Below are 22,311 nucleotides of genomic sequence, written 5' to 3'. Positions count from 1 at the left end.
ATCAGAAGCAAGAGAAGTAACATTTTCATCTATATCATCATCAAGATTTATAAAAATAGGATCTTTAACTCGCACAGGATCAAGACCATCATGCATCTTATGTTTTGGAGATTTTGGAGAAAATGGAATAATGCTTGTTGAAGGTGTTTTTGGAGATTGCAAAGTTTGAGAAGCAATTGCTTGAGCTCTAAGACGACGCTTTCATCGACGTTCACGTGTAGAACGATTTCGTCTAGTCTTAGTAGGAAGTGGAGAAGATTGAGGAGGAGGAATGTTCTCATCCTTATCACTTGGGTGTTTAGGTTGTGGTCTCTTAGGCTGGATAATAGGAGAAGAAGAAGGTCTCTTCGCTCTATAAAAAGAAGGAGGAGGGACTGCTCCATATAAAGGAGGAATATTTGGTTTAGGAAGAAGACCAAGTCCATCATGACGAGGAGGTATAGGTCTACTCTTAGAAGGTTTATTAGGCATAGACATAATCACATCCATGGGAACGGGTTGGGAATCTTCTCGAGGAAAGACATTAGTTTTATCTTTCAAAGGAAGAACTTCCTTCTCAAGAATGATGGGAATATCAAGTTTAGGTGTTCTAGGTTCACTTAGAGATAGGATCATATCTGTTTTCCACTTTTGATAAGATTTGAAAAGATGATCACTTCACGGAGGAAGAGATTGGAATTGTTTAGGCCAAAAGTAATCAGTAGGCACGCTAGAAGTTCTTTCAGCTGGTTTAAAGAGACTATGATGGACAGTAACAACTTCACCATTATGGGGAAATTTCAAACACTTGTGAATAGGAGAAGCAATAGCTTTCATGGAAGATAGCCAAGGATGGCCAAGCTTCACACGAAATTGTTCGGATGAAGGAATAATAGCAAAGTTCACATCATGGGATTTGTTATGGACCTCAATAGGCAATGTAATAGAACCAATTGCAGGAGAAGAAAATGCATCAAATAGTTTCACAATCACATCTGTTTTGTCATATATCACTTGATTCAATTGCAAAGTAAAAAGAAATTCTTCAGTAATAACATTAATCATGCACGAAGGATCAATAAGCACTCCACGACAAGGTGTATTCTTGACTTTTGCAACTATGTATAAAGGACCATCAGGTGCCCTAATGGTTTCACTAGAATCAAATGTGATGGAAGGTTCTTTAGGGTTTTCTTGCTGCTCTACAAAGTTAATCACATTCGGAGTCATAGACACAAGACCATCAGATGAGAGAGAGGAATCATTAGCCTCAATTGCATTAGAGGTATGAGAAGGTAATGGATCAGTGAAAATCTAAAGATTTTGGTTAGGAGGAGCTACAGATGTATTGCCTTTATCATTCACTCCAGAAACAGAAATAGTATTATTATCAATCAAATCTTGAATTTTACCCTTTAAAGAAAAACATTTTTCAGTATCATGCCCAGGCTGACGATGAAATTGACAAAAAGCTTTGTTATCAAAATAAGGTGAAGTAATCTTTGCAGGATCAATTTGTCTTATAGGAGGAAGAGTAAGCACATTTTGTTCCAATAACTTATTCATAATACTATGCAATGATTCATTCAAAGGAGTATACTTTCTTTCTTTCTTGAAAAATTTAGAAATAGGAGGCACACCTGATGCTGCATTCACATTGTTGTTGATGATGTTTTCATTGAATTTGATGGAATCTCTGTTCGGTTTAAACTTCCCAAATGGTTGTTGACTGCTATCACCCTTATCACTCGGAGCCATAGGATGTGATTGTTCCATTTGACTCACAGTCAGTTGATAATTGTGAAGAGTTGCACACAACTGTTGGAAAGAAGTAAACTCAGAAAACAGAAGTTTGTCTCGAATATCTTTTTGTAAATTAGAAATAAAGATTCTTTGAATATCATTGTCAGGCACTGGAAAATAAATTTGAGCATACAAATGCTTATATCTACCAATGAAATCAGTCACTTTTTCTTTAACACCTTGTTTACAATGCATTAAATCAATCAAAGTAACTTTAGGACTTATATTGTTTTGAAATTGTTGAATGAAAGCATTTGCAAGTTGTTCGAAAGAAGTAATAGAATAAGAAGGCAACGAGCAATACCATTGTAGGGCTTTGTCTCTTAATGTTCTAGTGAACAGTTTTGCAAGCAACCTTTGGTCATAAGCAAAATCAGTACATATTGTTTGAAAAGTCTTAACATGTGTTAGAGGATCACCTTTACCACTATAAAGCTCCAAATGTGGAATTTCAACATGTTTAGGGGGAATAGCTCGAACAATATCAAGAGAAAGTGGGCTCGCAACATCAAATGTGGGCACACTAAACTTAGATTGATTCATAGAGGCAATTTGTTGCTGTAAAGAAGAGACAGTTTGTGCAAGATTGTTAATGGTCGCTTCAGTCGAAGAGTTCATATTGGACGTGTTAGATTGTGATGGAGGTGTTATGTTATTGAAAGAAGGTAGAGAGTAAGGTGGTGGGACACTATGATAGTTAGTCATAGGAGATGATTGGACAGGAGGAACACTACAAGGAGGAATGGAATGATTAAATGAATTGCCCCCCTGCGTCATGTTCATTTGTGGAGATGTAATAGGAACACTCATTGAAGGGACGAATGAAGAAATCGGATTGAATGAAGGAATAGGGTTAATTGAAGAAGAGGGATTGCCCCCATGACTGGTGATCACAGGGGGAATATCTTGTATAGAAGTAGCCATTATGTTTGATGTAAAGGTAGGTATGCTAGCAATAGAAGTTGTCAAAGGAATAGAATGATTGACTTGTGTAGGAGGTTGTGTATAACCTAAAGATTCGGCACAACTCTTCATAGGCATCACATTCGAATCCACAATGTGTGCAATACCACGCAAAATATCAATTCCATTTTTATCACTTTGAAGCATACGTTTTAGACCCTCAATTAAAGGAAGAGCTTGACTGTCGGGGTATTCTTGAGACATCCATTGTTGAAAATCGTCAAATTGGTTATCCAATTTCGAAAGTTGTTCTTCAGAAACCTCATGGAGAGCTTCTTCATCATTAGGAGGATTAGAGGAATTACCCATGTCCTCGTTAAAAAGGCTATTCAAATTAGGTTCCATCTCGGTAATTAAACCTCGGAAAGACTTAATTCTACGGCTTCGTCTAACGGGAATAGTGTAAGTAGGGCTTATTGTTGTAAAACTCATGCACTAAAGAGAGAGAGAAGATTTTGAATTTAGAGGTAGCAATTTTCAGTAAAATCAGCCAATCTTCTGGATTTAAGGTGTTAAATGCAATCACGACAGTCTCCCGAAATTTCGGAAAAAATGTCCGGGACCGTGGCGCTCGGAGTGCAACACGGTCCTTGCAACTTTTTTCGAAATTTGCAGGGATGAAAGGTATGATGATTTTGAAGCTAATCTGAAAAAATTGAGTGATTTTACGATTTGTAGATAGGCCAAATTAAAGTTGCAATCTCAAAATTGAACCCTACCAAGATTGTCGAAAAATGCAAAAATTTGAATTTTGAAAAAGAGAGGGAAACTGAAATTTTGAATTTTATGATTTTAGAGGGAATGTCAAGAGCAATGCAAATTTTGAAATTTAAAAATTGACTCAATTTCACGCAAAATTCAATTTTGAAAGCGGAAATTAAAGTTGTTGTAATTAAGTACTTAATTTCAAAAGTCACAAATTGTAAGAATTTGAATAAAGCACTGAAATTTCGAATGAATGCAAACACACTTTTTAGATTTAGGACAGTAAGAACACAATTTTGACACAAAATTTCAATTTCGATGATTTTTGAATGTTTAGAAGCCTTAATCCAAGCAATCACAAGACCAACTTTGACTGTAATTTTGAAAGTGTTAGATTTGATAAATTCAGCCAAAATTCTGGATTTTAGCAGGAAAATACAGTAAGATCTCGCTCCCGAAATTTCAGAAAAAATGTCGGGGACGATGGCGCTCGGAGTGCACACGGTCCTCGCAACTTTTTTCCAAATTTTCAGGGATGAAAGATATTGTGATTTTATTGCGGAATCCAAAGTTACAGCTGATTTGGAGATGTTTTGATCAGTGAAATTGTCGGACAAAGGTTGAATCAAGAGGGTTTCAAAAATTAGGGTTTTGACACTTAACCACTTAATTTTCAAAATTAAAGCACAAATATGAATTGATAATTTGTAATAGAAGGGTAGATCTAAAACAAGCATTAACATTTAGACATTTCACAAGCTTAATTACTAAAAAGAAAATTTAGGGTTTTTATGCAATTAACCTCTAAAATTTTGCAAAAGATCAAACATGGAAATGTAATCAAGGAATCCAATTTTCAGATCTAACTATGAATAATCAGAAAGGATGTTCACGTCGGGTTCACCAAAATGTAAAGCGGAAAATCGCGATCGAACCCTAGTTGCTCTCCCCTCTTCCAACTCCAAGGAGAGAGAAGGGAGATACACTAGGGTTGATGGTTTTCACTTAGGGGAGAGACTTTACATTCAAAAGAGGGGTTGAAACCCACAAGATCCAATCCCACACAAGGCAAGATTGGATGCTAAATGTGTTTCAAGGGGTTAAGACAGCAAGGCTACCCTCTTTTGTAAAGAATGTGCATAGGAGAATTAGGCTAGGAATGCATAGAAAGTGACAAAGATTCGCTTTATAAACTGAGATAGGGATATAGGATGAAGCTGCGGACCTAGAATTAGCAGTAAAATGTCGATACGGCGCTGTCCTGCAAATTTGAGCAAAAGTTGTCGGGACGATGGCGCCTGGCGCCACGGTCCTCCGAAAAATCCGTGAAACGAAGGGGGATCTGTTCGTCTCTGCACAAGGATTCCAGATCTTCAATTTCAGCCGCGTATCTGCAACCTACACACAGAAAAGCGAAAACGATTGGGGGGTTAGGGATTAGGGGTTTGCCATTAGGTCAAACCCCGGTTTTGGAATTAACCAAGAAATGAGCAAGTGCTGTAAATGTAAATGACTGTAAAACAAGTACTAATACCTTGTTCTAAGGATGTTTGTATCCTTATGTGTGAAGGTATAGATGTTGTTGTTTGTTGTATTGTTGTATGTTGCATGTAGCATGTAGTATGTGATCTCCTCTTCAATGGTTGAATCCTTGTCTTGAATGCAACACTTAGCCTTGAATGGAGACTTAGAATGATCAATTGCTTGAAAGAATGCTTGAATGCCTGAATGCTTGAGTATAGTTTCCACGCTTTTTCCATCATATCGAATGAAAGAGGAATATGTAGTTTATATACTTGTAATTTAGGGCTGATAGACTGATTTTCCCGACCTTAGGCCGACCAGGAAAGTTAATTTCCAAATTGCAAACAAAAAGACCCGAAGTCCAAAAGAGACCGGGCCCAAAATAGGACCCAGGGACCAGGGCGCTGGGCGCTCTGGTCCCACCTCCCGGGACAGCAGGGTGCAAGGAGGTTTAGGCCAGTGTGCTTGAAAAATGCAAATTTCAGTGTCGTAATCAGGTTTCGGGGTCTCCATTCAGGTTGCGTGTTGCGTCGCCATCGTGAAGACCGAAATGCAGTCGAAATTGCAAGTGTCGCAATTTTAGGACGCTATAGGTGTAAATGACACGATTAACTGCCATTCCAGTAAACTCTCAGTCGAAGAACAATTCCAGGAATAGATATGAGAAATCTCAATGAACTTCATCTCAAAGTGAGGAGAAGTGCTCATTTGTGGGGACCAATATAGGTGCTTGGTGTCATGCATCGGTAACCTAGGATAGAGCATTGCTCCCATAAAGGTCATGACACCTTCATAAAGACAAGTACCAATCTGATAGTGTTCATGCGTGTAGACCTCTGTAGCAACATAATGATCAGTACCAACTATCTCTGTATCCTGCTTGTTAATAGGCTTCTCAAGTGCATGTGACCCTTGTACTATGTCTTCTTGTTGTCCAATATGTTCAACAATTCCATCATCGGGATAAAGAGTATGTGCTTCAACCACATTGGTCTCTAATCCTTGCTCATCCTCAAGAACCGTTGCCATATAAGGTTCCTCTTCAATTCTTTGCCGCTCACTCTTCACTTCAGCATGCATCTATTGCTCAAAGTCACTGAATGGACTATCTACCTCTTCAACTTCACCTTCCATGATACTTGGGGTCACTTCTTCCTCTAAACCTTCATTGTGTACTGCTTCACCATCTGATTCTTCAACATCTTCCTCTTGGTGATTCTTATGCTCAGGGAAAGCTATTCTCTCAACCAACCCTAGACCTCTCATCATACGCCATGTTGGATCATCTTCTTCCCTCATAGAGTTCAAGGTAAAATTTTTGCCATCCTTAGAAAATTGATAAACATTCCTGTAAGCATCATACATAGTGCAATTGTCATATTGCCATGCTCTTCCCAAAATCAAATGGCAATCTCTCAAGGGCATAATATCGCATTCCACCATCTCATAGTAAGGACCAATATTGAAATGAACAACAGACTTCTCTAAGACATCAACCCAATTATCATCACTCAAACCAAATGATCTGTAAGGTGACTCATGTGGTATCCTTGGTAGATTCATCTTTTCCACCATTTCTATTGAGACTACGTTGTCAAGAGAACCACTATCAACTACAACTTTACATACTTTACCCTTGCATTTGCACTTGGTTTTGAAAATGGCTTGTCTTGGATCATATCTACTCTCCATGTTGCTAGGAACTTCTTTCTTCAACTCTCACAACTCACAACTAACTGCAAGGATCTACTTCCTTGCTCTGATACCAATTTGATAGGAAGAATCCCAAAGGAGGACCAATTAAAGCTAAGTATAATCTTCTTGTTAAGAGACTCCTTCAAATGAGAGAGGAAAGGTTTTGGTTTTCTTGATAAGGCCCACTTTCAATGTTCACAAGCTTCACTCAACCCAAAACTTCGTCCTTGAGTTCTTCCCATCATTTGTTCATACACTTGCTCAACTCAAACTACCATGCTCTCATTCCTCAACACTTACTCAAACCCTTCTTATAGGTCTAAACCCCTAATATAGTAACTCTACTCAAATTGAGGTGTCAGGAGGCTTTCTTTAATGTTTTCAAATGATTTCCTATGGTTCTTCAAGACCATTCAACCTTACACAAATCGGGTTCATACTTTTTACAAAACTAGGCTAAAAAGGGCTACTAGCCGAGTAGGTCTAATTTGAGGTATTTTTGCTCATACTAACCAACGATGGCCAATTCCACCTTAGGAGTCATACTGGAAGCTATTAATAGTGTCAAGGCTCAAGGATTTTTGTAGTTTTAGTTGTTGAGGAGGTTGTTTGGGGACTGTCCACCATTATAGGCATTTTAGTAGGGTTTACTAGGGTTCAGACCCAAACAACTTTGGAAACCACTACTCCTTCACAAACCAAGGTCTTAACCTGACTGATAGACTCTGCCACACCTTGGAGAACACTATTTAAACAATTACCACTTGTCATTTTACCAAACACTTAGCATGCTAGCTATAGAAGTGACAAAAAATAGTCATTTTCACTGTTTTCACTGTTTTTGCTACACAACAGAGGGTTTAGACTTCCCAAATGCCTGCACCATAGCATGAACAAACCTTCAAACAACAATTTAACCCTGAATTGAACAAAGAAGGCTAAGTCTCCATGTATGGAAAGTTTCAAAGACAATATTGATGTCAAAAACCCTTATATTTCCCAAAACAGGGAGTTTGCTGCCCTTCACAAACAATGACTTCTTATAATGCAAAAAGAGTAAAGTTTGGAGTTTCAAATTCCTTCAAAATGCTTCTAGGATAGGTATAGACCTTTGTCCTTGCTTTGTTTCAACATTTGATGCTCAGAACCCAAATTTTGAGCCTTAAGGAAGAATATTAGCCAAGTTGGACAACTTGCCTAATAAATGCTCAAATTCACCTTTTCCATCACAAATGGAAACAAAAACTTAAAATACAATATGTACAAAGGTCCAACTTGGTCTCCAAGGTTCATTTTTGCTTGGTTACCCATGGAGACCAAGTGTTTCAATCCATTTTCTTCAAAACCTCAGTTCAGGGCAGTGAACTGGCAAAACCAAAAAGATTTTATTTGATAAACCAAAACACAATAAAAACCCTAACACCAAGAATGAAAAACCTTCATACAACCATGACACAAACTCCCATGAAAGAACAGTATGGAAATAGTGCTCTTTATGGACTGTTATAATAGATTAAGCTTAAAAATCATGAAAAATAGTCATTTTTCATTAACTACCTCTTGCTAATACAAAACCAACCCATTTACAATGTTTGAAGTGTCATTATATAGGCACACTCAAACCATTCCAACCATTATGACGTCCATAACTACCTCGTAGAGTGATTTTACAACGTTTCTCACTTTTTGTCAAAATGTGCCTGACAACATTAGCAATTTTTGACTCTTAGTGCATTTTTGGCCTACGAGACAAATATCTTCCACCTAACCATTTGAGATGGTGTCAAATCAATAAATACACCTACTCCAATTCCTTTCTAGGCTTGTTACAAGGTTTTTAACACATTTTCGCTATAATGCCATTTTTGGCTTACAATGCATTGTGGGCCAAAACTAGAAATAAAACTTGTGAAACCTTTGGTAAACCACTCTAAGATAAACCTAAACCATAATGAAACCTAAAACACACACTTGGACTCTTACAATAGTCCTTTATTCAATTCATGATCCCATCAGGATCAAACAAGCCAAAATTGTGAAGGTGCTCCTGCACCAGTATGTGTATATGTATATGTATAGGACATATGTGTATGTGTATGTACACACACACACACAGATATATATACACACACACACATATATGCATGCATATGCATATGTATATATTATACAAATACACATACACATACACATACACAACACACACACACACTATACACACACACACAAAAAATAAATAAAAATATACATATATATACATATACATATACATATACATATACATACATACATATACATATACATATATGTATACATATACATATATATACATGTATATATATGGATATACATGTATATATATGTATATGTATATATACATAAATACATATATGTATATATATACATATATGTGTGTACACACCCACACATACACACACACACATACACATACACATACACATACATAACACACACACACATATATCACACACAAATATATACACATATGTATATATATATATATATATATATATATATATATATATATATATATATATATATATATATATATATATATATATACACACACACACATATATTTCTATTTATATTTAATATTATATTTTAATATTTAGACAATTGCTATATATATATAAAATATTTGATAAACATATTTTCATTTATATTGAATATTATATTTTAATATTTATACAATTACTATTCAATTATTATTTCAATATTATTTTGATATATATATTACACTAGTAAATATAAATATATGATATATAATTAAAAAAAATGAATAACTCAAAATATAGTGTTACAATCAAAGATTAGCTATAGCTTTTTTTAAATATTTGATATCAATAAAATGACAATGTCATTACATCACATTAATTTAGAATATATACATATTTCAATTGTTTTATACCATTACGTATAGTCCAAACATAGAATAAATTTACAAGCTACTAAGGGGAAACATCATTCCTTTACCACAAGAACTTCTCTATGTTTACAAACTTCATCAAATGAATGTAACATTCTACAACGTGTTCACCTTCTCAATCATTACCCTTTTTTCTTATATATTGTCGAAAATAAAATCATTCCACATATCAATGTGCCTTTAACATGTGAAAAGTTGGCTTCTTGGCTAAATTAGGACCACCACAAATATCAAGGTAAATCCTCACTAACTATTGTCTTAGGAAAATATCTGAACACAATATAAGAAGTCACATTGCCTCTTTACAAGCACAAGTAACTTACAAGTACTTAGATTCTATATTTTAAAGATATACCATGATCTATTTCTTTCTCATACAATTTATTGCACCACTCCGTAGGTTAAACATATATCCACTAGATGATGTTCTATTGTTAACATCAATTGCATCTAGAAGAAATCTAATAGCTTAACTAACCTTCCACGAACAAAGAGAAGAGGTAGAAAGAGAGAGAAAATAAAAAGTGAAAAAAAGAGATATACATATAGAAAGAGGTCTTATTGATATCGTACTCAGGGTTACCTATTCAACTAGTTAAGCTTGATATGCTTGGACACCATGAGATTGAGGCTGTCTTCATTGAATTAAGCACTCTATATGAGTATTCCTAATTTGCAAAATGGTTGGTCAATAATACCATACCTACCAATGGTTTGATTAGATAAATACTTCTCTCAAATTGTCTACATTTCAAAGGAGGAAACCCTTATAACAACACTTGACAAGAACTTCGCAACAACATAACTTTGTTTATTTTATTTTGTATCTTTTACAATTTTTTCTGTCTTCAAACTAATATATTAATAAAATCTAATTATCTGATTAAAGAGTGTCGTAATAACAAAGGATCTAATTAATGTTCCATCAAAAATTCCATGGCACCTACTTTAACTTAATAATTGATATATTACTCCACTAGATATTCGACACGCTAGCGGCTAAAGAAGTATCTTTCGCCTGCAACAACGAAAGAAATAAAAAATAAAATCTCTCCCAAAATAAAGAAAAAGTCATTCAGCAGAAGTACAAATTTTGAAGTACGTTGCAAATAAAAGGAAGCAACGCAGCTGACTTCAGCGTTGTTTTCTTGCGAGCAAACCCCCAAAAAAGCAGATTCACACGCCATTATTTTTCTTTCTTTTCGGCAAGCAGGCACTCTGTAACGTGCTAGGGTTTGCAGGAAAGAAAAACAGAAGAGTTAATGGAGGGCTTGGAGCAGCACATTTACAACAATGGAGTTATTAAAGTTACTAAAGATACTCAACAGTGCCTACAGAAAGCTGAAACATCGTCAAGAATTCTCACCCTACCCACGATTTTAACGCTTGCAAGGGTGGTGGCGATTCCTGTGCTCGTGGCCGGTAAATTTATAACCCTTTCTGTGGATTTCGTAGAATTCTTTAAACTTTTATGGTGTTTGGTGTGTAAATTCATATGACACATGATGAAGCGTTGAAATTGGTTGAAATGCTGTGGGATTAACTTGTCGTAGTATTTAAGTTACTTGTGTTTTTCTCGCATGGGAATGCCAATCAATTTTGGTGACCCGACTTTTATGAGTAGTGGGTTATTAAGATTCTGTCGCTTGTAGGCTTGAATGTGCCATTTGCACTCATTGCACAAGGCGATACTGAAATTGTGAGATTGAAACTAGCGAGATGAACCAGTGGACACAGGTAGGGACGTAGTAATTGGGACTTTGTTACGGGAGATCTCCAATCCCTGTACTATTGCAGTGTGATTAAATCTAGCAAAATGATCTTGCTATCGGTACTTTGTAGATGACCGAGCCTCCAAGTATTATTCTGGATGAAACTTGCTTAATCATGCAATTTTCCCCACAATCAGGACCGCTTAGCTTAATATCCCCAAGCATTCAGGTCCAAACCTGCTCAGTCATGGTTTTTTCCCTACACTCACAGTCAGACCCACCTAGCTTGATATCCCATGAAATTTTTTCTTATTTTTGTTTTCGTTTGATATGTATTGCGCGAGGTTACAAATTGCCCTTAATTCATAGCGGTGTAGTTCTGGGAAATATTCTCAAGACTATAATCATTATTTTGTGTTTGATATATATTCGAGGCAAGGTTATGGGTTTCCTTTAACTCCTTGTGGGTTAGGCTTGGAGAGCATTCTTAAGATTTGTAAACATTGGTTACACTAAAGCGCACCACATACTCTTTATGCCATGACAATGTTCCATGTTTGCTGTAGTTACATGCTATCTTATTGCAGTGTTAAACCTGTGTTTTCCAAGTTTGAACTGCAGTTTTTATGATTTGTAAACCTAGGGTACACTTGGATGCACCTCATAATATTAACATCACAATATTGCTACATGTTTGCTTGTGTTATGGACTGAGATTCGGGCATTAAGGTCCTAAAATCAGCTGAGTTACTATCTCTTGATGATCTAAATGACCCTCAACGTCACTGGTTGGGATACTTGATCCTTTTGTCCTGTTAAATGAGTGCATAAATGCCTGAAGAATGAAATACCACTACAGCAATAGTCAGGGGTTGGTTTTTGGAGATATGCAGGGAATGAGTAAGGGAGCCCTTTGGAACAAGAATGAATCAAGTTCTGGACGAATCTCAGGGTCTGCTTGGGAGAAACATTTCTTTAGAATTAGGATCAAGCAATCTTTTTAGAATGAAAGTGAAAGTGAAGGATGATTCCCTCTACTACATCGTAATAGGAGAACTCAATGTGGGTGGTCTAAGCTTGAACCAGGTTTTCAAGATTTAGAATATTTACCTCACAACCTCATCACGTTTTCACATAGTTATGGGCTAACTTATTGTAGTGGGAGAATCAAACCAGATTTGTTAAAACTAATCATGTTCGTAAGATTTGTAAATGTAGGTTATATTGGACTTTAGCCTCTAATGTTTATTACCCAATTTCACCATATGTTCTCCCGAAAGTTATGGGCTGCCTTTTCACAGTGGACAAAATAAGTTGGGGTTTGGTAAGCTTGAATTTCATTCTTAAGATTTGTAAATATAGGCTATAGTTGAATGTTGCTGGATTATTGTAGTGGGAAATTTGAAACTGGGTTTGGTAAACTTGAACAAAAGGCGCATGTAAACAAAGGTTACAATTGAATGCACATTATAATTTTTATGTCAGAACTTCGCCACATGTTTGCTAGAATTTTTAGCTACTTTATAACAGTGGGAGATTCAACTTGGTAAGTTTTCAACAAGAATAATTGACAACAAGACAAAACCTAGACTTTGTTTGTGTTTAAGAATTTTGAATTATGTTATCAAGAAATATTGATATTAACTTTAAGGCTAGCTTAGCACAAAAGATCTATGTGAGTGAAGTGCTCTTGTTATTGGAGTATATTTTTTGTCTTTTGAATACAATTTCATATAAAGAAATTTAGAAAAAGTATTTTGGGGTTCTCCATCTGTAATATAAATCTTACCATATAATCCCAAATGGACATCAGGAATTTATTTTTTCTTCTTTTCTTTTGATGTTTTGATCTTTGTGCTTCTATGTGAGTACCATTTATTTCAATATATCCCATAATTGTCATAACACAAACGCATTTCACATTTTGTTTGAAATTTATGCTATCCTATTTAGCGAGGGGCATTTGAACCCAGGCCATTGTCTTAGGAGTGTCCTCCTTTACATTTATGCCACAATTGCTTGAAAAAAAATTGCATTAGTTTTAGAAGAATGCTAAAATAGGTTTTCTCCTTGCCTTTTGAAAATTTGAAGTTCCTTCTCAAGAACTACTGATATTAAGACTGGCCTATTTCTGAAGAGCCTGCTAGCGTGAAACACATTCTATGTTTGAGTATTTTTCATGGTATTTAATTTTTCAAGCAATCATTTTCTTTGCTTTCATATTTTGCATCCCTACACAGCTATGATAATCTTAACATCAATTATTTCTGAATGACTTATCCTTATTATGTGCATTGGTTAGACATTAATATTCTCTTCTTATATGTCTTAAATTGTCATCCCAAGCTTCTTGTGATCACAAACATAAGTTTAAAAGATGACTTTCATATGTCGAAAATCTTACGGGCAAAATTACCCCCGACATCAAGTAGACATTAATACTGGCTACTGAAATCTTAACAAAGAGCGATAAATACAGTAACCTCTCCCAGACTCTTCTGAAGATTGTGCAGGATTGCTGTTTTTTTGTTAGACTTCTGATTTTATCTCATAAATCTTGATAAGAATTACAGAGAGAGATGCGCCAGAAGACTAGGGTTCAAGGCCTCTGGCCTGCTGCATTTCTACATCACCATTGTTCCACTTCCGCATATGAAATCTATTGGAGCTACCAAACAGCACAATTGCCAAGGAGGAGGGCTCTGCTGGCATTACCATAGAACACTGTCATACCTACTTTCCAAAGTGGGGATAAATTGACTGCCCAAATTCCCAGTTACCAGAATTCAGAAAATTCCTGGGATTGGTGCTTTAGACAAAATTGAATGAACAAATGCATCCCTCAAAACACCTCTCCCAAAGATCCTATTGATCGAACAGGAATACAGCTAATATCAAGGGCTTCCATAAAACAAGTTAATTCTTCTAAACCAAGCAATAGGACACAGCATCCTTGATACAGAGTAGGAATCATAAGAATGTGCCTGAAAAGCATACAAGAAATAACAAGGAAAGGGATAGTAGCGTTTATTTTTAGTGCCGTAAAAATCATCAAGTAGGGTATGGAAGTAGCTTTCACTTCTTGCTGGTGGTTCTTCAAAACAAACTGAGTGTTTAAGTGGAGGTAGATCTTTAAATTTTGCTCAGAAGCTCAATAATAGTCTTCTGTCAATTTATTCAACCAATTAGAAAGGACCATTAGTTCCTCTTACAAACCCTTCACCTGGTAATTAGTGATCTCATTGTCTTCTTCAAGGATCTTGAGATGGCTAATGCTTTTCACCATCCCCAGTCTTATGAATGGTGAAGAGAGAATTATTTGCATGTAATTAAATGAAAGAATGCTGGTGGATATTAACTACTTTGTCTTATCCAACTGTGGAGTTTGGGAGCAGTCAATGTTTCTTATAATTTGTTGGCTCAGGGTAAACTCACATTGAACCTAGCAGTTGAAACAGGGAAACAGAAGAACCCAGAATACCAATCTCTCCTCTATATGCCATGTAATTAAGGAGAAATAAAGGATGGAAATCAAGTGATGCTTCACTGCCCTAGATATGACCAAATATGTTTCAAACATTGAGTTGATCACAATAAGATGAACACTTTACACCATTTGCGTAGCTTGCTTCACAAGCAGCTATGCAGGTACAGGAAGGATGTTCAAGGACATGGTAATATTCTTGTTTTTTATTGTGAAATTTGAAAGTATAGTTACCAGATCCAGACTTGGCACAGACTTGACAGGCTGATTTTGGATGTGGACTTGGAATTGGTACCTAGACTTTGCACCGACCTGGCAAATTGAACAAACCATGGAATATCGAGATATTTAAAGGAACTAAAGGTTTTCCTATGCACTCTTTTTTAAATACAAGTTAAAAACACAATAATTGAGAAAACAATCAATAACAAGCTACTCCAATCACATATACAAGCATACAATTAAATTGATTAATGGATTCAAGCTGAAGAAATTAAAATCTTTAAACTATTTTGCTGGTTCTGGTCGGATTTTGGTTTCGGTTTGTGGATCAAGCAAAATTTTTTTGGGGTTGGGTTTGTCATGAACTATGGTAGTGAGGAGCCTATATCACTCAGCCGAACATCAGTAGCTCTATGGGGTCTTTTGCTCATATCTCACATAGATCCTTGATGTTGCTGCAGCCATGGTAGCATCATTTGGGATCAGGATTGAGTAAGCGAACTAAAAGTATAATTGTAATTCAATTAGTTGGAATTTAATCCAGAAAAACTGGGGAAATTATAAATTCTGAAAAATCATAAAAATATGAAAAACACCATTTTAGTTATTTCTAAATATGTGAATGTTGAGGACATAGAGCAGTAATCAGGCTCTAACTATTTGTTTTTGGCTTTTTAGGATTTCTAAAGTTTTTGTTGAGCTTCATGGCATATGCCGTTTATAATCTCCCTACGTTGAAATTTAATTTAATAATAAATAAAAATAATAAAATACAAAAGAATTAATATAAAAATTAAATTAAAATATAACAGAATATAATCAAATATAATTGAAAATTGATTAAAGTTAATGGATGGTCAAAAGGCATGAAATGATAAGTTGTGACTCCCTCAAACATGAGATATAAAAGGGAGAAGAGAACCTCATTTGAGGAGGGGAGAAATTGGAAATGAGAAGTGCAGATCTGATTGTGGAAGGTTGTGTCCCTTTCAAAGGGCAGAAATAATGAAGAGCTGTCAAAGAATGTGTCTCTTGCCAAAGGGCATACATGATGAAGAGGTGTGACCTCTCCCTCACATTGAGAGATATAAAGGAAAGGAATCAAAATCCACCAGTGACAGCACCATGGAATGGATCAGATCAGATCAGAACTGTTATTAAGTTACACGCAGTAACATCCTTCTTCTTGGTGGTATGCATGGGGATGTGTTTAATAAGTATGCTTAATATATGAAGCCTGATAATGTTCTTATGCAGAATAAATAGTAATATTAATTTGGACTGCAATATGTATGATAGTCATACTTAATTTCATATATATTCATAATACGTAAGAAATTAGTATACTTATAGTCTACATGTTATTACTGTTAGTATTTAAGAAGATGGGAATGAGATGTTCCAAAGAGGGGCAGTCTAAATCCAAGCAATAGGTTAAGTCCCAAGATAGGGTGGGGATCAGTGTCCCATAAGCCTTGAGGGTATAGACCCTATTGTATTTGGTCTCTAAGCGCTTTGGTAACATACATAGACCCTTCTCCCTTAAAACCGAAGTAGTAGTAGGGTCTGATAACTGTATTAAGAACTATGAATAATGAAATTAATCATCTAATGAGGAAAATCAATAAGCAATTGTTAATAATTAATAAGTTGAAGAATATCAATGACTAGCTTCATGATTAGTCTCTCAATCAATTTTAGTATATTGAAATAGATTAATAATGTTAATCAGGTAGGGGACATTACACCATTTGTCATAATTTTATTGTTTTCAAACTCCAAGAGTTAAGACTTTAAACCCTTCAAAAAATGCGAGTGTTGAGGCCATAGAGCTAATCACGTCCTAACTATGTTTTTGGCTTTTTTAGGATTTGCAAAGCCTTTTTTATTTCTTATGGAACTGATTGTAAACAATTAATCTACAATCATTATTGTACAAATGATTTTGTCATTATTTTTGCCGTATAGATCCTACCAGTTCTGCTAGTTTTAACAAATAAATTTCATCTCATATTTACATTTGCATGCATTGATTCTAACAACAGAGTGAAGATAGCATACTTATAAATATTGGATACATTTAGATATTAATAAATTAAAACTGAACAACAACATTGTAATTGGGTTTTGATAACGGAGACCTCTTATCAAAAGGTGCCTTTGTTTCATGTGTCATATAAATTGTCTGAAAACTATAAAATTAGACACCAAAATCGTATGGTAGACAGAAATAGTGGCTACCCAAAATACCAATGAAGAGTTAATTAAAGCTTCAATATCCACAACAATCTCTCCCAAAACCTTATGAAGATTGTGAAGGGTTAAGTTTTTGTTTGTCGGTTCTTTATTTTTGTTCAAATAATCAATTGTGTTAAACAAAGGAGAGGAAGGCTCCTTAAATAGGTTTACAAAGATGATGTTTTTTTAAAGAAACAATCGTTAACTGAAGACAAATTTAGAAAGAATCTAAACTAACTAAGATGACCATTAAAGAAACATTGCATTATTCTAATACCCTCCCTTAATGGTCATTGTTCTAACTACCCTACTGAAGACAATTTGCAGGTCTTTTGATCACAAACGCAAAGAAGGCTGCCCCTTCTCTTCAAAACATTCTATTGCTGCTAAGACCCTCCTTGGATCTGCAGAATGTTAATGATCAAGATAACTAGAAACCTTTTGACTTGATGTTGGGAAAACAAAAAAACTGAAACCACGATTTTGAGGAGAAAATCGGCAAACCCTTGTGCAGATTGTTGCCCTAGCAACTCTAGGTGTGATCTTGAATAGCTGCAAGAAACCACAATTTTTGTGGAAAAAAACTAGACATGATTTTCGAGGAGAAAAATCTATCAAAACCCATAAACAATTTTTAAGGAGAAAAACGCACAAAACCCATACACTGAAACATCAATGAGTAGTTGGCACAAAATCCAAGACACAAATCAACATACAAAACCTCATTTTTAAGGAAAAAATGGTAAAACCCTAATACAAAATGTTTTTTGTGGAAAAAATCATGCAAATTTCACAATAATTTTAAGGGACAAAAAATATAAAACCCTTCTAGAATTTTTTAAGGAGAAAATTATTAAAACCCAAATATAATTCTTAAGGACAAAATTGAAGGACAAAATTATTAAAACTTGAACAAAATTTTTAAGGACAATTATTAAAACCTGGAATCTATTTGCAAACCCTATTTCGTAAGAACCTCTAGCCACACCAAGACTTAGCTAAGATTGATGGTCACGATTTATAGACAAATTGTGCAGAAGCAAATGGAGGCACAAAAGGCGTAGAGACACCTAGATTGTGGGCTGTGTTAAATTGCCGGATTAGAAGCAGGAAAAAAAAATGCGGTCCGAAAGGAGTAGAGAAAACAAACTCTCGTGATGTTTGCCTTCAAACTTTGCGAAGAACAAAAAAAATGCAGGTGCCCTCAAACATGAATCGAAATAGAGGTCGGGCCAACATGCTGGTTCGTGAACAGGAACTAGGAGAAAAAAATGCGGCAAAAACCTTTGCATGCGGTCTTCGAAAAACACAGTCAAAATCGATGCAAAGAGGCCGTGATTTTCAAAATAGAGATGACACAGACATGAGCTGCTAGAAGACCAACGAACACAGCCTCGTTCACAGATCCGTGATCAAGAAAAAAATGTGCCAAAAAAAAATGAATACGGACTCACAAATCTTATTAGAATAATATCTTCAGTATATTTGTTTCTATTATGTTTAATGGTCAATATATTGTAAATCTTGTATAATTAGTTTCTTTCTAATTCTGACGATCGTTTCTTATTAGAAACATCGTGTCTTGTAACTCTATTTAATGATCGCTTTGATTATTAGTAAATACATAAAATTTTGCCAATTACATTTGTAATATGGTATTAGAGTACAATTAAATATTTTGGAGCAATCTTATAATTCTAAAATTTATTTTTAGTGAAGATTGCTTTCAAATTTTTTTTGAGTATTTTCCTGTGGGTGTCTAAAAACGCGTTTCTTTTTCACGTTTTTTTCGTTTTTCACACCCTCGTTTCCCGTGTTTGTGGCTGCAGTATTTGGCGTGCGTGGCTTTCTGTTCTGCGGGTTTAGGCTCACGTGTTTCTAAAAATCACGTTTGTATCTTCGGCTCCCGAGTTACGCGATTTTAGATTTATCTATGCGAATTTCGTTTCATTTCTGTGCCAAATTTCTGCGTTTTTTAGTGCCGTTTTCCAGCTTGCGACGGCAAGAGGCATCTATATTTTCCGTGGCCGTTCTCTGTGTCTTTGTGTGTCGCGCGAATTTCTTTCCTTGCGCGACACAAATTTCTGGCATCACCTTCTGTGTTCGATGACGACCCTGTTCTTTTTTTCGGCTGGGGTTTTGGTTTTTGCGAATCTCGTCTCTTTGTTGCTTCTTCAAACGCTTTTTTGCCGCCCAGGGTTTTATAAACCCTCAATCATTCTATTTCTGCGGCTAGGGTTTTTGAAATTTTTTTTCAAATATTTGTGATTTGGGTTTTTGTGGGTTTTTCGTTAGCGTTTCTAGGTACTCGTCAATTTTTTTTGGTCCTCCAGAAATCCGTACATTGAGATCCATGTTGGTAAATTTCTTGAAATCTGCCTTGAAATTAGTGCCAGTATTTTGCCTCCGTTTCCTTGCATGCGTCGCGTTTTCTGCCTCGATATTTGTGCCATTATCCGGGCACCCAGCTTTGACCTTCATTTTCAGCAATGGCATCTTTGACGAATATTCTGCTCGAGGGCAGTTAGAAATTCAATGGCAGAAATTATAACACCTGGAAACAATGGATGCTCACCATTTTTGAGTATTGCGTTATTGATCAGTTAGTTCTTGGAAAGGCCACCTGTCCCTCTGCAGCAGGTCCTGACCAGACAAAGTTTGATGAACAAAATTGTGAAGCAGTCATGCTTAGCAAGCTCTTAGTGATCGACGATCAGCTTCCTCAAATACCTTCTGGCAACATAGCTGTCGAGATATGGGAGCATCTCAAGACACTGCATGAGACATCTGATAAGAGCAGAGCCTTCTTTCTGAAGAATATGCTTTTTTCTATTGTCATGGATGAGAGGAAATCTCTTCAGGATCACCTCAATCGGATCAAGGAAATCCGTGACCAGTTGGAAGCCATCGGCTGGAAAATGGAGGAGGAGGACATGGTCGTGATAACTTTGAAGAGCTTACCAAAGTCTTACAAGCATTTTGTCGAAACTCTCAACATCACCTCAACTGGTGTTGATCTGAAGTTTGCTGATCTCTGCGTTAAACTTCTGCAGCAGGATTGGTGGAAGTAGCAGTTCGGCAGTGGTACTAGCTCAGCCTCTTCAGAACAAGCATTTGCAGCTAAATCCTTTCAGAAGGATAAACGCTAATCTCAACCTTCCCAGCCCTATTAGCAGAAGAACTTTGCTCCGTCATCAAAAGGCTCGAAGAAGAAAAATATTCAGTGCAATTACTGCCATAAATTTGGTCACATGAAGCTTGAGTGTCGTAAGCGCTTGGCACAGGCTAAGCAAAGTAGTTCGCAGCCGAAAACACATGTAGCAGAGCACACTAAGCAGAGTGAGTCTGCCTTTTACGCCTTCATGGCTAAAAGACCTGCAGACCAAGTCCAATCCTTTGCTTGGTATATAGATTCACGTGCCTCACGCCACTTCACCCATTGCCGAGATTGGCTCACTGATTTTCAGCTGTACTGAGATTCAATTATCTTTGGAGGAGGGGAAGAGTACACTACACCGTTGTCAGAAAGGGCAATGTACAGATCCAGTCTGGCGGGAGGAAATTAATTTTCCTTGATGTGTACTATGTTCCAGGAGTGGAACTCAACCTTCTCTCAGTTAGTCAAATTTTGAGACATTCTCCTCGGCTAGCCGTGACCTTCAGTTCACATCAGTGCAGTATCATTGATCGGGAAACTCAAACAACTGTTGCTATGGGTCTTGAGGGTCATGGTCTATTCAGATTAGTTGATTCTGGTGATTCTCCAGAGCTCGCCATGGCAGCCAAGCGCTCCTTTGTTAGTACACTTTGGCATCAGTGGTATGAGCACTTGAATGTGCACTATCTTTCTCAACTTGTTCGGGAAGATCTTGTCATTGGATTGCCAGAAATCCAGACCCAGAACCTTGGAGTTTGCGGAGCATGTCAGGCTGGCAAGCAGCATCAGACTTCATTTTCGGATGGCGACTCCTGGAGAGCCTCTAAGGTACTACAACTGATATTTGTGGACCTATGGCTACTCCTTTTGTCACTGGGTCCAGGTACTTTCTACTTTTTGTTGATGATTTTAGTATGTGGGTGTATTTTCTTCATCAGAAATCAGAGGTTTTTGTTGTGTTTCAAAAATTTAAAGCATTGGTAATCATATTGTAACTCTTCGGTCTGATAATGGGGGAGAATTTTGTTCTTCTGCTTTCTCCCATTTTTGTGAACAACTCACTACACCTTACACCCCTCAGCAAAACGGTGTTGTTGAGCGGAGAAACCGCACGATTATCGAAATGTCTTGGTCTAATGCTTGAACACAAGAGTGTTCCAAAGAAATTTTGGGCTGAAGCAGTTAATACTGCAGTCTATCTTCTTAATCGGCCTCCTATCGTGGCTGTCAAGAAGAAGACTCCAGAAGAGCCCTGGTCAGGTTGCAAGCCCAGAATCAGTCACCTGAAGGTTTTTGGCTCCACTACCTTTGTTTGGATCCTTGATGCAAAACGCACCAAGTTGGATGCCAAGAGTTAGAAACTCATGCACACTGGTTATAGTGATAATCACAAAGCCTACCGCTTGGTTGATATTGAGACAGATTGTGTAATCTTTAGTTGGGACGTGGTTTTTGATGAGGGTCGAGGGCCATTTCAGCTCTCTCCTCCAGTTGTGGACTCAGAGGATCCACCTTTGAAGGCTTTAGACTTGGGTGTTCGTCTTCCATTAGGTCCACCGGATGGGAGGGTTCCAGCTGTTCCAACTCCTGCACCTTCACCAGTTCCTTCTCCTGTAGGATCACCTAGACATGTAGCTGCCCCACCTGACTTTCCACAAGATTCATCCGATCTTCTGTTAGATGAACCCGATCCTGTTGCACCTCTTGCATCTGATGTTGGCACTTCTACTCTTCGGCCTAAATGGTGGGCTACGACACTTTCTGATCTTCATGATGATGAGCTCATCGATGGTAGAACTGCTCGGAAAAAGAGCAAGCAGCCTGATTATGTCAATTTTGCTCTCATGGCTAACATTCACAGTGTGTATGAACCTCAATC

The 22,311-nt window shown here is 36.6% G+C and overlaps 1 protein-coding gene across 2 annotated transcripts in view; it reads left to right on the top strand.

Annotated features, from left to right (window-relative positions):
* The first annotated feature begins 10,663 nt into the window (after positions 1-10,663).
* LOC131046365 (CDP-diacylglycerol--glycerol-3-phosphate 3-phosphatidyltransferase 1, chloroplastic) overlaps positions 10,664-22,311 on the top strand; it is a 51,243-nt gene continuing 39,595 nt past the window's right edge. The window contains exon 1 of one of the 2 annotated variants that reach the window (XM_057980105.2): positions 10,664-11,041. In XM_057980105.2, the coding sequence (XP_057836088.1) occupies positions 10,882-11,041 (160 nt within the window). In that variant the 5' untranslated portion in view covers positions 10,664-10,881. The remainder of the gene's footprint in view (positions 11,042-22,311) is intronic. The other variant, XM_057980104.2, reaches the window with a different exon arrangement.

The sequence above is a fragment of the Cryptomeria japonica genome, chromosome 8 (assembly GCF_030272615.1).
Source record: "Cryptomeria japonica chromosome 8, Sugi_1.0, whole genome shotgun sequence".
Classification (NCBI taxonomy): Eukaryota; Viridiplantae; Streptophyta; class Pinopsida; order Cupressales; family Cupressaceae; genus Cryptomeria; species Cryptomeria japonica.
The sequence above is the reverse complement of the archived record's forward strand: the minus strand, read 5'-3'. Positions and strand labels throughout refer to the sequence as shown.